Consider the following 14,029-nt stretch of genomic DNA (forward strand, 5'->3'; position numbering starts at 1 on the left):
CTGTAGTCCCAGCTACTCGGGAGGCTGAGACAGGAGAATGGCGTGAACCCGGGAGGCGGAGCTTGCAGTGAGCTGAGAGCCGGCCACTGCACTCCAGCCTGGGCGGCAGAGCAAGACTCCGTCTCAAAAAAAAAAAAAAAAAAACATGAATTAGGCTTACAGAGGGGTAATATTTGGAGAGATGGACAAGTGGGGTGGTGAAGAAGAGCTTGAACAAGACAGGCAGGGGTGAATCTTTTCCATACGATCCAGTGGCCCAGTGTGGCTGCCACGGATAGGGGTGGCCCAGTGTGGTGGCCGCACAGACTTGGCACAGACCACTGTGTTTTTTTTTTTTTTTTTACCTTTATTTTGGTCAAAAGGAATTGCTTTCTAATATTTCTGTCTCCCCTCTCCTCTATTTCTGTTTTAGGAGAACTACGAGCAGATGAAAGCACTAGTAAATCAGCTCCATGAACGAGTGGAGCATATAAAACTAGGTAAACACAGCATTTATTCCTCAGTTTGTGCCTTTACTTAAGATGTCCTAAAATAGTTATTGGTTTTGGGAAAAACGACTGGAATTAAACTTTTGCCTTTTTTTTTTTGAGATGGAGTCTTGCTCCGTTGCCCAGGCTGGAGTGCAGTGGTGCCATCTCAGCTTACTGCAACCTCCGCATCCTGGGTTCAAGCAATTCTTCTGCCTCGGCCTCCCAAGTAGTTGGGATTACAGGTGCCTGCCACCATGCCCGTCTAATTTTTGTATTTTTAAAATAGAGACAAGGTTTCACCATGTTGGCCAGGCTGGTCTGGAACTCCTGATGTCAAGTAATCCATCTGCCTTGGCCTCCCAAAGTGCTACAATTATAGACGTGAGCCACTACTCCTGGCTGAGCTTCTGACTCTTAAGACTATGCATTTGTTGGTATGCAGGCATTTAATTTTATTTTTTGTATTACTTGGCCAGTTTCTCTTCATAGAATACTACCACTTGTTGGGGGGGGGGGGTAGTTAAAGATTTAAATTCATAAATTTAATGAATAAATAATTAATTTTTAATTATTATTATTATTAAGAGATGAGTTCTTGCTCTATTGCCAGGCTGGCCTCAAACCCCTGGCTCAAGCGATCCTCCCGTCTTGGCCTCCCAAAGTGCTGGGATTACAGGTGTGAGCCACCACACCTGGCCAGTGATTTCTTAGTAGGTGTTTAATATTTCTTCCCTAAGTGCTGAATCTCAGATGGAAAGAATTCTTCATATTTGATTGACTGTTTCAGATAACTTTTATCAATAAGTATATAATACTTAATATATAATACTTTTAATGTAAAATTGTACATTTAGAGTGGAGTAGTTTAAATACTAGATCTCAGGAGTATGAAAATAGTGAAGAAGACTGGATTTGGAAAGTATGGTCTAGAATTGTTTATTTACTTGTTTATTTAGAGACAAGGTCTCCTCAGTCTGTTGCTCTGGCTGGACTCGAAGTCGGGAGCTCAAGTGATCTTCTTGCCTCAGCCTCTCAAGTAGCTGAGACTATACATGTGCCCCGTATGCAGCTGTGGAATTCATACTTTTGAAGCCATTTTAGATTAAGGTGTTGTCTCCAGAAAAAGAATTCAAGCTCTTGCTGAAATGAAAATGTGTTTTGTTAGGGGCGATAACTCAATCGTTATGTCCATTTTGAGAGTTTGATTTGGTGAACCCACTATCCCCCTTAGACATTAAGGTGGTGGGTTTTGGGGCCAGGCATGGTGGCTCACGCCTGTAATCCCAGCACTTTGGGAGGCCGAGGCAGGCGGATAACATGAGGTCAGGAGTTCGAGACCAGCCTGACCAACATGGTGAAACCCTGTCTCTACTAGAAATACAAAATTAGCCTGTGTGGTGGCACATGCTTGTAATCCCAGCTACTCAGGAGGCTGAGGCAGGAGAATTGTTTGAACCTGGGAGGCGGAGTTTGCAGTGAGCCAAGATGGTGCCATTGCACTCCAGCCTGGGTGAAGGAGCAAAACTCTGTCTCAAAAAAAAAAAAAAAAAAGATGGTGGGTTTGACTCAATGGAAGGGTGAGGAGTCCTGTGGCATTGGGTGCCTGCTGGGGATAGTGAGTGCTGAGGAACCTTGGTGAAGGCTGGTGGCCACAGGAGGGTAGAGGACTGAGCCGGACTCCCTGGGGAAGGAGGTAGGGAGAAGGGGGAAAGGACAAACTTGGCCTTCACAGTTTTGCCAAGAATTAAATGTCAGGGTAGCTTAATTATGTGCTCTGTGAGCCTGCATCAGGAATAGCCCTCTTTCTGGTTCTTCCTAATAAAACCAGAATTCACCAGCTGCTCCAAATTGTTAAGGCCCCACTCTAGGCAGAATTGCTAAAGAATGATGTTGTCTTAGCCTTTTTTTTTTTTTTTTCTTTACTGAGATGGAGTCTTGCTCTGTCGCTAAGGCTGGAGTGTAATGGCGTGATCTTGGCTCACTACAACCTTGGCCTCCCGGGTTCAACTGATTCTCTTGCCTCAGCCTCCCAAGTAGCTGGGACTACAGGCATGCACCACCACAACCTGGCTAATTTTTCATAGTTTTAATAGGATGGCGTTTCACCATGTTGTCCAGGCTGGTCTCAAACTCCTGACCTCAAGTGATCTGCCTACCTCGGCCTCCCAAAGTGCTGGGATTACAGGCATGACCCATCGCGCCCAGTGTTAAGTCTTTTTTTTTTTTTCAGTGTGTCTTATCACACCTCTCTGTCACCCCTACCCTCCTCTTCTCCCCTTCTCCAGCTCGCCCCTTAGCGGGCACTTTCGCTGATTCTCCAAAGACCTTCACCCAGATCTGGATTTCCTTGCAGTGCCTTAGGTCATTTTTCCTTTAATATGTATTTTGTTTTTCTTTCCAACTTTTATTTTAGGTTTGGGGATACATTTGCAGGTTTGTTATGTGAGTAAAAAGCACGTTGTGGGAGTTTTGTGTACAAATAATTTTGTCTACCAGTTAAACAGGGTTATTGACATATAATTGACATACAGTAAACTGTTATTTAAAGTGTGCACTTTGATGAGTTTTGACATGTGTATACACCCATGAAACCATCTGGGCAATCAAAATAATGAACATATAATTCCCTAAAGCTTCCTTGGCCCTGTGTAACCTCTTTGTCCCTCCCTCCCCCTCCCCTCAACACACCTCAGCAGGGACTCAGCCAGTAGTTGGAGAAAAGAGAAAAGCAATTTGGCTTAACTCACACTATCTTATACAGAAGTCTGTCTTTCCCTCCCAGAAGTATTTTCATTTTAAAATATTAGACATGTGATACAATTTTCTTGGCAACCTAAAGGCAGATTTAATCTTAAAAATATGCTATGTATCTCTTCAGGGAAGAAAAAATTCCTTTCGGGTATAGCAGAGTCCAGGTTTGAAAAATAAGGTCATAGCTGGGTGTGGTGGCCCACACTTATAATCCTAACACTTTGGGAGGCTGAGGCAGAAAGGCTGCTTGAGTCTGATCTTGAGGTTACAGTGAGCTGTGACCACGCCACTGCATTCCAGCCTCGATGACCAAGCAAGACCCTGTGTCAAAACAAAGAAAGGCTGTGTGCAGTGGCTCATCCCTGTAATCCCAGCACTTTGGGAGGTCAAGGCAGGAGAATTGCATGAGACCAGGTGTTTGAAACCAGCCTGGGCAACATAGTGAGACCTCATCACAAAAATTTAGCTGGGACTACATGCCTGTAGTCCTAGCTGCTGGGAAGCCTGAGGTGAGAGGATCACTTGAGTTTAGGAGTTCAAAGCTGTGGTGAGTCATGATGGCACCACAGCACTCCAGCCTGGATGACAGAGTAAATTTTGTCTCAAAAAAAAAAAAAGAAAAAAAAAAATCCTACGTGGAAGGTTGTTTGAAATTATTTTCTTGCCTAAATAAACAAAGAAATAACTTTCTGAAATAGCTGAACATTTCATTAGACAAAGACTATATTAAGATGAAATTCTTGGGCACCAATAAAAATAAACAAATTTTTCATTATTAAAGGTACAATTTGATACTTCTGTTCTTGCTCCATTACCTTGGTTTGCCAAGAATGGGTTATAGATATTCCCAAGAATACCCCAGTGGGCTCTTCAGTTATAATTTGCTTTGTCTGTCATGATGTGAGCAATGTTGAAAAGCACTGAAGGCAAACTCTGAGTCAAGTAAGGGGACTTTTAAATTGCTAAAGTATTCAACTCGCCCGGTTGCAAGCCTAAAAAGTTACAGATCACTAATGTCTTCTTTAGGTAAATTTACCGCACTTATCATGGAAGTAATCTCTAAAATTATATTTTTACCTGGTACAAATGAAGATAGGAATTTTCCAGATCTATCATAGCATGTATGTAATAAATGTGGCAGAGATGAGGCAATATTTGCAATATGTGAGATGTGGAGAAAATACTTTGTAATTTAACTACTAGTGAATTCAGAACATAGACTCTAGTATATACTCTACAATCAGGGATAGATTGATTTTTTTTTTTAATACCAGTTTTTATAATTACTTCAGAAAATTGGCAACTTGTGAGTTGAGTGAATGATTAGCCTTTTCTCAGAGGATATGTTGAACTTTTAAAAAGTGCTATATTTTGGATTAAGTATTACATTTCTCTGGCATTAAGTTGAGACCTTTTTATCATGTCAATCTAATCTAATCTAATCATGTTTTTATCATAGGTGGTGGTGAGAAAGCCCGAGCACTTCACATATCAAGAGGAAAACTATTGCCCAGAGAAAGAATTGACAGTCTCATAGACCCAGGGTGTGTACATAGCCAAGTACTGACTCAGAGTGTTCTCTGTTCTATGGTACTTTATTAGACAGTCTTGTAAATCAGTTATTTTGAATTCTAGTTCTTATCGTAAGATTCAGGAACATGTGTTTATTGAGAGCCTACTATGTGTCAAGCACTAGGTGTTGATGTGTTTATTGAGAGCCGACTATGTGTCAGGTACTAGTGATATATCAGTGACCAAAACAGATGCAGATCTTTGCCCTACTGGAGTTTGCATCATAGCAAAGGGAGACAGAAAACAGCTGTAAAGACTGTAACTTCTGTAGTGTGTTAGTAAGTGATAAATATTGTGAGAAAAAGAAAAGGTAGCCCAGAGTAAAGGAGAGGAAGATAAGGGGCAAGTTGCAGTTTTAAGGGGTGGTGCCAAGGTAGGCCTCATTGAGAAGGTGATGTCTGAGCAAAGATTTGAAGGAGGAAGAGAGAGAGAGAGCCTTGTAACTCTCTGGGGAAAGAGTATTTCAGGCAGAGGGAACGGCCAGTGCAAAGGCCCTGAGGTGGGAGTGTGCCAGATAATGCTGGTATGCTCAAGGGGTAGCCAGAATGCTGGGGTGGTTGTGGTGGAGGGAGGGAGGGGAGAGGAGTAGGAGATGGGTCAGATCTTGTATGGCCTTGTGGGTTATCGTAAAGGTTTTGGTTTTCACCATGGGGGAAATGGGGAACTATTGTAGGGTTTTGAACAGGAGATGATTATGATCTGACATAGCTTAAAAGAGTGATTCTGGCTGCTGTGTTGTGAGTAGACGGAGCAGCAAGGGTGCTCTGTGACCAGTTAGAGGGCGATTGCAGGGATTTGAGGGAGACGTGAGAGGGACTCGGCCTAGGGTGGTGGTAGTGGTGGTGGTAGGAGTGGAGGGTTCTGGATGTATTGTGAAGACAGAGCCAACCCAACAGGATTTCCTGAAGGATTGGATATGGGGTACAAGGGAGAGAAAGGGGTAAGTGAAAACTCCCAAAGTGTTTTTCCTTTTTTTTTTTTTTTTTTTTTGAGACGGAGTCTCGCTCTGTCGCCCAGGCTGGAGTGCAGTGGCCAGATCTCAGCTCACTGCAAGCTCCGCCTCCCGGGTTCCCGCCATTCTCCTGCCTCAGCCTCCCGAGTAGCTGGGACTACAGGCGCCCGCCACCACGCCCGGCTAGTTTTTTTTTTGTATTTTTAGTAGAGACGGGGTTTCACCATGTTAGCCAGGATGGTCTCGATCTCCTGACCTCGTGATCCGCCCGTCTCGGCCTCCCAAAGTGCTGGGATTACAGGCTTGAGCCACCGCGCCCGGCCCCAAAGTGTTTTTTCTCCTGACATGTACACACACATCCAACCTGGAGACAGCACTGTTAACACCTAGTATATTATCCTTCCAGGCTATTTGTATGCATATATATACCAGACACCTACATTTTTCAAAAACAAAAATGAAATCATGCTAAATTTGCTGTTTTGTAACCAACTCTCTTTTTTCCCTCCTAATGTATCTTGACCATTTAAGTAAGTGAGAGGCAGACTAGTGGTTAAGAGCCTGGCCCCTGGAGCAAGATTGCTTATGAAGCTCCTGGCTCTGCCACTTACTCACTGTGTAACCTTAGACAAGTGACTTGATCTCTGTGTGTTTCAGTTTCCTCATCAGTAAACCAGGGTCACAATAGTATCCATCTCAGAAGGTGGTTCTAAGGAGGACATGAGTGAGTGTTTTTTTTTTTTTTTTTTTTTTTTTGAGACGGAGGCTCACTCTGTCGCCAGGCTGGAGTGCAGTGTCACGATCTTGGTTCACTGCAACCTCCACCTCCTGGGTTCAAGCAATTCTCCTGCCTCAGCCTCCCAAGTAGCTGGATTACAGGTGCGCACCACCATGCCCAGCTAATTTTTGTATTTTTAGTAGGGATGGGGTTTCACCATGTTGACCAGGATGGTCTCAATCTCTTGACCTCGTGATCTGCCTGCCTCAGCCTCCCAAAGTGCCGGGATTACAGGCATGAGCCACCATGCCATGCTGTAAGTGAGTGTTTCTAAAGCCCTTAGAAGAGAGCCTGGCACTTGGAAAGGATTTTTATTTTTATTAATTAATTAATTAATTAATTAATTAATTTTTTGAGATGGAGTCTTGCTCTGTTGCCCTGGCTGGAGTGCAGTGGTGCCATCTCGGCTCACTAAAACCTCTGCCTTCTGCCTTCTGGATTCTGGTGATTCTCCTACCTCAGCCTCCCGAGTAGCTGGGATTATAGGCAGGTGCCAACATGCCTGGCTAATTTATTTTATTTTAGTTTTATTTTTATTTTATTTTTATTTTTAGTAGAGACGGGGTTTCACCATGTTATCCAGGCTGGTCTCAAACTCCTGACCTCAGGTGATCCACCTCTCTCGGCCTCCCAAAGTGCTGAGATTATAGGCATGAGCCACCGTGCCTGGCCGTTTATTTGTTTTTGGAGACAGGGTCTCATTCCATTGCCCAGGCTGGAGTGCAGTAGCACAATCACAGCTCACTGCAGCCTTGACCTCCTGGGCTCAAGTGATTCTTCCACCTCAGCCTTCCAAGTAGTTGGGACCACAGGCGTGTGCCATCCTGCCCAGCTATGTTAAAAAATTTTTTTTTGTAAAGATGGGATTTCCCCATGTTGCTCAGGCTGGTCTTGAACTCCTGGGCTCAAGCAGTGCACCCACAAGAGCCCCACAAAGTGTTGGGATTACAGGCATGAGCCACCCCACCTACCTCCAAAAATTTTTAAGAGATGGGGTCTCAGCTGGGCACGGTGGGTCACGCCTGTAATCCCAGCACTTTGTGAGGCCGAGGTGGGCAGATCACTTTCAGGTAAGGAGTTTGAGACCAGCCTGGCCAACATGGTGAAACCCCGTCTCTACTAAAAATACAAAAAATTAGCTGGTCGTGGTGGCGCGTGCCTGTAATCCCAGCTACTTGGGAGGCTAAGGCTGGAGAATCTCTTGAACCCAGGAGGTGGAGGTTGTAGTGAGCTGAGATCGCGCCACTGCACTCCAGCCTGGGTGACAGGGCGAGACTCCATCTCAAAAAAAAAAGAGATGGGGTCTCACTATGTTGTCTTGGCTGGCCTCCAACTCCTGGCCTCAAACAATCCTCTTCTCTCAGCCTCCTGAGTAACTGGGATTACAGACTTGAGCTACCACACCCTTTTTAGATTTTTAAAAATGGATTTTATGTACAACATGTGTATTTGAAACATTGTCCCATTGAGGAAAAATCTTTTCGTTTTCCATGTGTAACTGTTTAAATGTGTAGTTTTTAATGACATTAATTCAAACAACATCCTTTCTTCCCTTTAGGTCTCCATTTCTGGAATTATCCCAGTTTGCAGGTTACCAGTTATATGACAATGAGGAGGTGCCCGGAGGTGGCATTATTACAGGCATTGGAAGAGTATCAGGGTGAGTATTCTACCTGTGCTTCATAATGTGGGTTAAGAAGAAGACTTTGATGAGGCACAGGCATCCAGCACTCACTTTGCATATTAGCATGCGATTTATATGCTATTTATATTATGTAGGACTGGCTGGGCATGGTGGCTTACGCCTGTAATCCCAGCAGTTTGGGAGGCCGAGGTGGGTAGATTACCTGAGGTCAGGAGTTTGAGATCAGGCTGGCCAACATGGTGAAACCCTGTCTGTACTAAAAATAAAAAAATAAGCCAGCATAGTGGCACACACCTGTAGTCCCAGCTACTCGGGAGGCTGAGGCAGGAGAATCGCTTGAACCTGGGAGGTGGAGGTTGCAGTGAGCTGAGATCAAGCCACTGCACTCCAGCCTGGTGACAGAGCAAGACTCCATCTCAAAAAAAAATAAAAAAGATTTCTTTCCATGGAGACAAGATCATGGAAGGAGACCAGTCTTTATCTTTTCACTAGAGATGCTCTAGTATTAGATATTATGGCTGAAAAAAATTCAGTCATTTAATAGGTATAAAGTAGCACTTAATTATAGATTCTTTCTTTTTTCCTTTTTTGTTTTTTTTTTTAGAGACGGTGTCTTGCTCTGTTGCCTTGGCTAATCTTGAACTTCTGGGCTCAAATGATGTTGAATGTAGGCTAGCACATCATTATAATTTTTTTTTTTTTTTGAGTTGGGGTCTTACTCTCTTGCTCAGGCTGGAGTGCAGTGGCATGATCATAGCTTACTATAGCCTCAAACTCCTGGCATCAAGTGATCTTCCTGCCTTGGCCTCCCAAAGTGCTGGGATTACAAACATGAGCCACTGCCCTGGCCTTCATTATAGTTCAAATTGAACTTTTTTACATAAAAATGGTTGTTGAATGGTTTATATCATCACTACTCTTTCTCTGACAAATGACTATTGTTTCTCTTATCTGGTAGAGTCTGGGCATGGCTGGATCTGGGAGCTCAAATGGTCTTAGGTATTATTAGGTCCCAGGCTGTTTTCTGCTCCTGACCCTGACTTGCTGTATGTTGGCTTTGTTTCTAGGCAGCCTCCCTAAATCCAGAGGCAGCGATGGTCATAGGCAGATCCTGGTTTATATTCTATAAGTTTAGCAGCTGCAGTGGAAGGCAAGATCCGCTTAGGCTTAGACCCTGTCCCTTTGCCGAACCTCAGTGGGAACTCTGGGTAGAAAGACCTGGTCCCTGTGCCCCCCTTTAAGGTGGGCTCTGGGGTCAGTCCTACTTGACCCACCTGGATTAAAGATAAGAGGCAGTTTCTGAAAGAAAGTTTAGTTTTGTTGCCAAAATAATAGATGCTGGGTAGGCAAAACCAATAGATATGCAATCTAGTATTTTTGTGGGCCAATTTGATTTCTCATTCTGTAACAGGTCTGTGACCTTTAATAGACAAGCAGATATGGCTATGTCCCTTGTCCATGGTCACATATCTAGCAAGTTGGCGGAGCCAGAATTTCAGTCTCACTTTGACTTCACAGCCTGGCCTCTTTCCAGTACCAGAGCTTCTTAAACTTTCTACCGTAGCACCCCCAGTGGTAGGAAGTGTGAGCACACACTCTGGAGTGTGAGGTTATAGCCCAGCAACCTATGAGAAGCCTACATTTCCTTTGAGGTCTAGTTCGTTTAATGTTAAATCATTAAAAGTTTGCATTCTACTCTGTAAAATTGTTCATTGCAGTGCAGAAAAAGGTTTTATATGACCTAGGGAATAAAATTGACACTCAAAGAAGAGTCCTCTCTGTCTTGTGGTGAGCCCTGCTGGCCACATATCCTAGTATGAGAAGCCCAACACTACGGTGTGCTGGGTGTTCAGTTGCCGTTCTCTATTTTCAGTGGGGATTTAATGACTCACTCTTTAGAGTTGTAGGCAGCATAAAGTGAGGTAACACAAACATCATAAACATAAAGAAAATTGAATTTTGTAAAGAGCACACTGTTGTCATCTCAGATTTCAAGGGTACCTCTGACCTTAAGGTTTCATGCCAGTGCTGTGCAGTTTCCCCAACCAGCCGTTGTTGTCGACCGCCCTGCTCTTTGTGACTCATACCCAGTAGACTGGTTATGGTGAGAAAGGGCACTGTTGATGACTCAGTACACCTTTCATGTGTTTTTAGTGTATTAGTTTAAAGTTTGCATTCATTCTGACTTCACGCAAGATAAACGTTATATTTTAGACTACTTTTAGTTTTGTAGAAAACCATGGGGCTGTAATGTTGAAGAACAAAAATACAAAAAATAAATCTTAGTACTATAGGTCAGTTTTCATTTTTGCAAAATACCCTTCTAAAAGGAGATTTTGAAGGCTTATTATGAGGAAATTCTTTTCCCTTGAGACTTGGATTTTTTTTTTTTTCATTGTTATCATCTTGTTAGGACCCTTTCATTCAAAGAACCATTATGACACATGGCTTAGGTTGTTAGTTTTTCATTACTAATCTAGGACCGATGACTCTTCAAAAACCAAGTATGAGTTTATAAACTTGTTAAAAGTAATCATTTTGTATTATATAAATGAATATGTGAACTGTGATTAAAGCTTGCATTTATGTCCTAAGACTGTTGCCTGCTAATGGATGTTAATAGTAATGTGTACTAGAAGTTGAAGGTCGTATTGGGGTATCTTGTAATGTGTGTAATTAGTTTTGAATAAATCTCTTAAATTCTCTCTCCAATTAAATTTCTGCCTTTTAGAGTAGAATGCATGATTATTGCCAATGATGCCACTGTCAAAGGAGGTACCTACTACCCAGTGACTGTGAAAAAACAATTACGGGCACAAGAAATTGCCATGCAAAACAGGCTCCCCTGCATCTACTTAGGCAAGTCACAAGAGTGGTGAAATACACTATTATTAGCTGGTAAAATGCAAGATACTTGGGAAGGCTGTATGTATTACATTTGGGATGGGTATTTTAAAAATGTGTTGATTTCTCCCATAATTATAAAGGAAACACAAGTTCTTTGCTGAAAACTCTGGGGGAAAGTAACCAGGAACTGCTCATAGTGCTAGTGCGTAATAGACATTTTGATGCATGCCAGTTTTTTTCTCTACACGTTGTGTGGTTTTTTAAAAAGTTTTGTTCTCTAGATTCTGTTTTTCTTTTAACCTTATGGATTCAAACTATGAAAAAAAAATAGCCAATATTTATAGATCTCTTGAGTGCCAGGTACTGTGTTAAATGTTCAAGTATTATATAATTTGAGCAGATGGAATTTAAAGTAAATTTAATTTCCAATGAAAGTAAACTTATATTTGAAATTAGAATACATTTAAATCAAAGAACCTGAAAGCAAAGCAGTTTAAAAGGGGCCTTTCCTGGATATTGGGTTAGTCTGGTAAAATTCCAACATATATTGGTCATTTATGCAGGTATTTGAATGGGTACTGGTGTAGAGGTATTTTTTGTTTTTGTTTGTTCTGTGAAATTGAATTTACCTGGTTAACCCACAATACGAACTGCTCTGCCCATAGAGAAAATAGCAAATGAGGCCCAGCTGCTTGCAGTTGCTGTGCCGGTCATTATAGGGGATACAGTGAGGAGGATTTTGTTGTCTCTGTCTTCAGCGAGCTCATAATGAATTGGACACAGCATATAATCTGCAACCAACAAAAGACTTAATGGTTGCAGATTCTGAACAAAGTGCTTTCTATAGATTTTTCAAGTCGTCCTAATATATGATATGGCTCCTTTTGTTATCTTCATTTCATGGGTAAGGAAACTGAGGCATAGGATGGCTAGGAAACACACCTGTAATCACACAGCTATGAAGTAATGAGCTCTGCTTTAAACGCAGCTGACATACGTACCCACCACTCCAACCTGCAATAAAAACAGTATCAGAAGGCAATATGTATAAATTGTTATATGAATTCTGTAGATGGTTTTTGTATTGGTTTAGAAGAAGGAAAGAGACTTTTCCACCTTAACTCTTCAAGAATTTATGATGTTTCTGGGGCTTTAGCTGGTCCTCAAAGGAGAGAATGTTCTAAATATTTCAAGGAGAATTTTGCACAGAGGTAGGAAAGCCTAATGGGTTTGGGGCAGTGAATCCTTTTGGCTGCATTGGGGATTTGGAGAACAAGGCTCTATAATAGTTCAGAAAGACAGGGCAAGTTTTTTGTGAATGTGACTAAGAACCGATGCTGTCAGTGATACAAGTTTCCCTCTGTGTAGCACATTTTGTTCATAGAGATACTTATTTTTCTCATTTTCCTTGTCTTCAGCTGATTCGGGAGGAGCATACTTACCTCGACAAGCTGATGTGTTTGCAGATCGAGACCACTTTGGCCGTTTGTTCTATAATCAGGCAATTATGTCTTCTAAAAATATTGCACAGGTAATTTTTCATGAATGAAGTGTACAGTGGTGCTTTTTACTCCAAATGTCTTTACTAATTAGGTACTCTGTGGTGGCTTGAAAGTAAAACAGAATTTAAAACAAAATCTAATCTTTTTCCACAGAGAGTATCTTAAGGTTGTCTCCAACTAGAGCCTTTTAGTAACTATAGGAATAGTCCTATGTTGTAATACGATTATTAAAATAGGTTTTAGGCCAGGCGCGGTGACTTAATCCTGTAATCCCAGCACTTTGGGAGGCCGAGGTGGGCGGATCACGAGGTCAGGAGATCGAGACTATCCTGGCTAACACGGTGAAACCCCATCTCTACTAAAAACACAAAAAATTAGCTGGGTGTGGTGGCACGTGCCTGTAGTCCCAGCTACTTGGGAGACTGAGGCAGGAGAATTGCTTGAACCTGGGAGGCGGAGGTTGCAGTGAGCTGAAGTTGTGCCACTGCACTCCAGCCTGATGACGAAACGAGACTCCATCTCAAACAAACAAACAAAAAACAGGTTTTTAAAAGGAAAACAGGGTTTAAAAAGAAAGGGCTCCAGTAATTCCTTTTCTAGGGCTATGCCCTAGGGAAACTCTAATATATGCATGAAGAGATACTTAGAAGAGTTCATGCCCGGGCACTGTGGCTTGTGCCTGAAATCCCAGCACTTTGGGAGGCTGAAGTGAGAGGATCACTTGAGCCCAGGAGTGAGAGACCAGCCTGGGCAACATAGGGAGACCCCGTCTCTACAAAAAAATAAAAAATTAGCCGAGTGTGGTGTGGCACATGCCTGTGGTTCCAGCTTTCAGGACGCTGAGGTAGGAGGATCACTTGAGCCTGGGAGTTTGGGGCTACAGCGAGCTGTGGTTGCACCACTGCACTCCAGCCTGGGCAACAGAATGAGACCCTGTCTCAAAAAAAAAAAAAAAAAGAAAAATTCATTGTAGCATTGTTTGTTAGAGCAAAAGTTAGAGAATAGCCTAACTGTCCATTAATGGGAGATTAATAATACAGTTTTATCTGTTAAAAGGAATGAACTAAAATTGCATCTGTCAACATAAGTCTCAAAAAGTAGATTGAGTAAAAAAATACTAGAATCAATGTACAGCTACTTACTATGTATGTAAAGGTTAAATACATCAAATCCTACTGTATATTATTTGTGTACAAATATGCATGTGGGAGTGATACACTCAGCTTTAGAACAGTGGTTGCCTCTGAGGTGGGAAGGAGGAGACAGGGATGAGGTAGGAGATAGATAGGCACTTCAGCTATATCTTAAACACTGTGTTCCTTTTTTTTTTTTTTTTTTTTTTTGAGACAGAGTCTTGCTCTGTCGCCCAGGCTAGAGTACAGTGGCGTGATCTCGGCTCACTGCAAGCTCTGCCTCCCGGGTTCACAACATTCTCCTGCCTCAGCCTCCTGAATAGCTGGGACTACAGGCACCCACCACCACGCCCAGCTAATTTTTTGTATTTTTAGTAGA

The 14,029-nt window shown here is 42.5% G+C and overlaps 1 protein-coding gene across 1 annotated transcript in view; it reads left to right on the plus strand.

Annotated features, from left to right (window-relative positions):
• MCCC2 (methylcrotonoyl-CoA carboxylase 2) overlaps nucleotides 1-14,029 on the plus strand; it is a 69,401-nt gene that overhangs the window by 5,905 nt on the left and 49,467 nt on the right. The window contains exons 2-6 of the mRNA XM_010380259.2: nucleotides 413-479; nucleotides 4,681-4,765; nucleotides 8,082-8,183; nucleotides 10,900-11,027; nucleotides 12,434-12,546. Of these exons, the coding sequence (XP_010378561.1) occupies nucleotides 413-479; nucleotides 4,681-4,765; nucleotides 8,082-8,183; nucleotides 10,900-11,027; nucleotides 12,434-12,546 (495 nt within the window). The remainder of the gene's footprint in view (nucleotides 1-412; nucleotides 480-4,680; nucleotides 4,766-8,081; nucleotides 8,184-10,899; nucleotides 11,028-12,433; nucleotides 12,547-14,029) is intronic.

Source organism: Rhinopithecus roxellana, chromosome 3 (assembly GCF_007565055.1).
Source record: "Rhinopithecus roxellana isolate Shanxi Qingling chromosome 3, ASM756505v1, whole genome shotgun sequence".
Lineage (NCBI taxonomy): Eukaryota > Metazoa > Chordata > Mammalia > Primates > Cercopithecidae > Rhinopithecus > Rhinopithecus roxellana.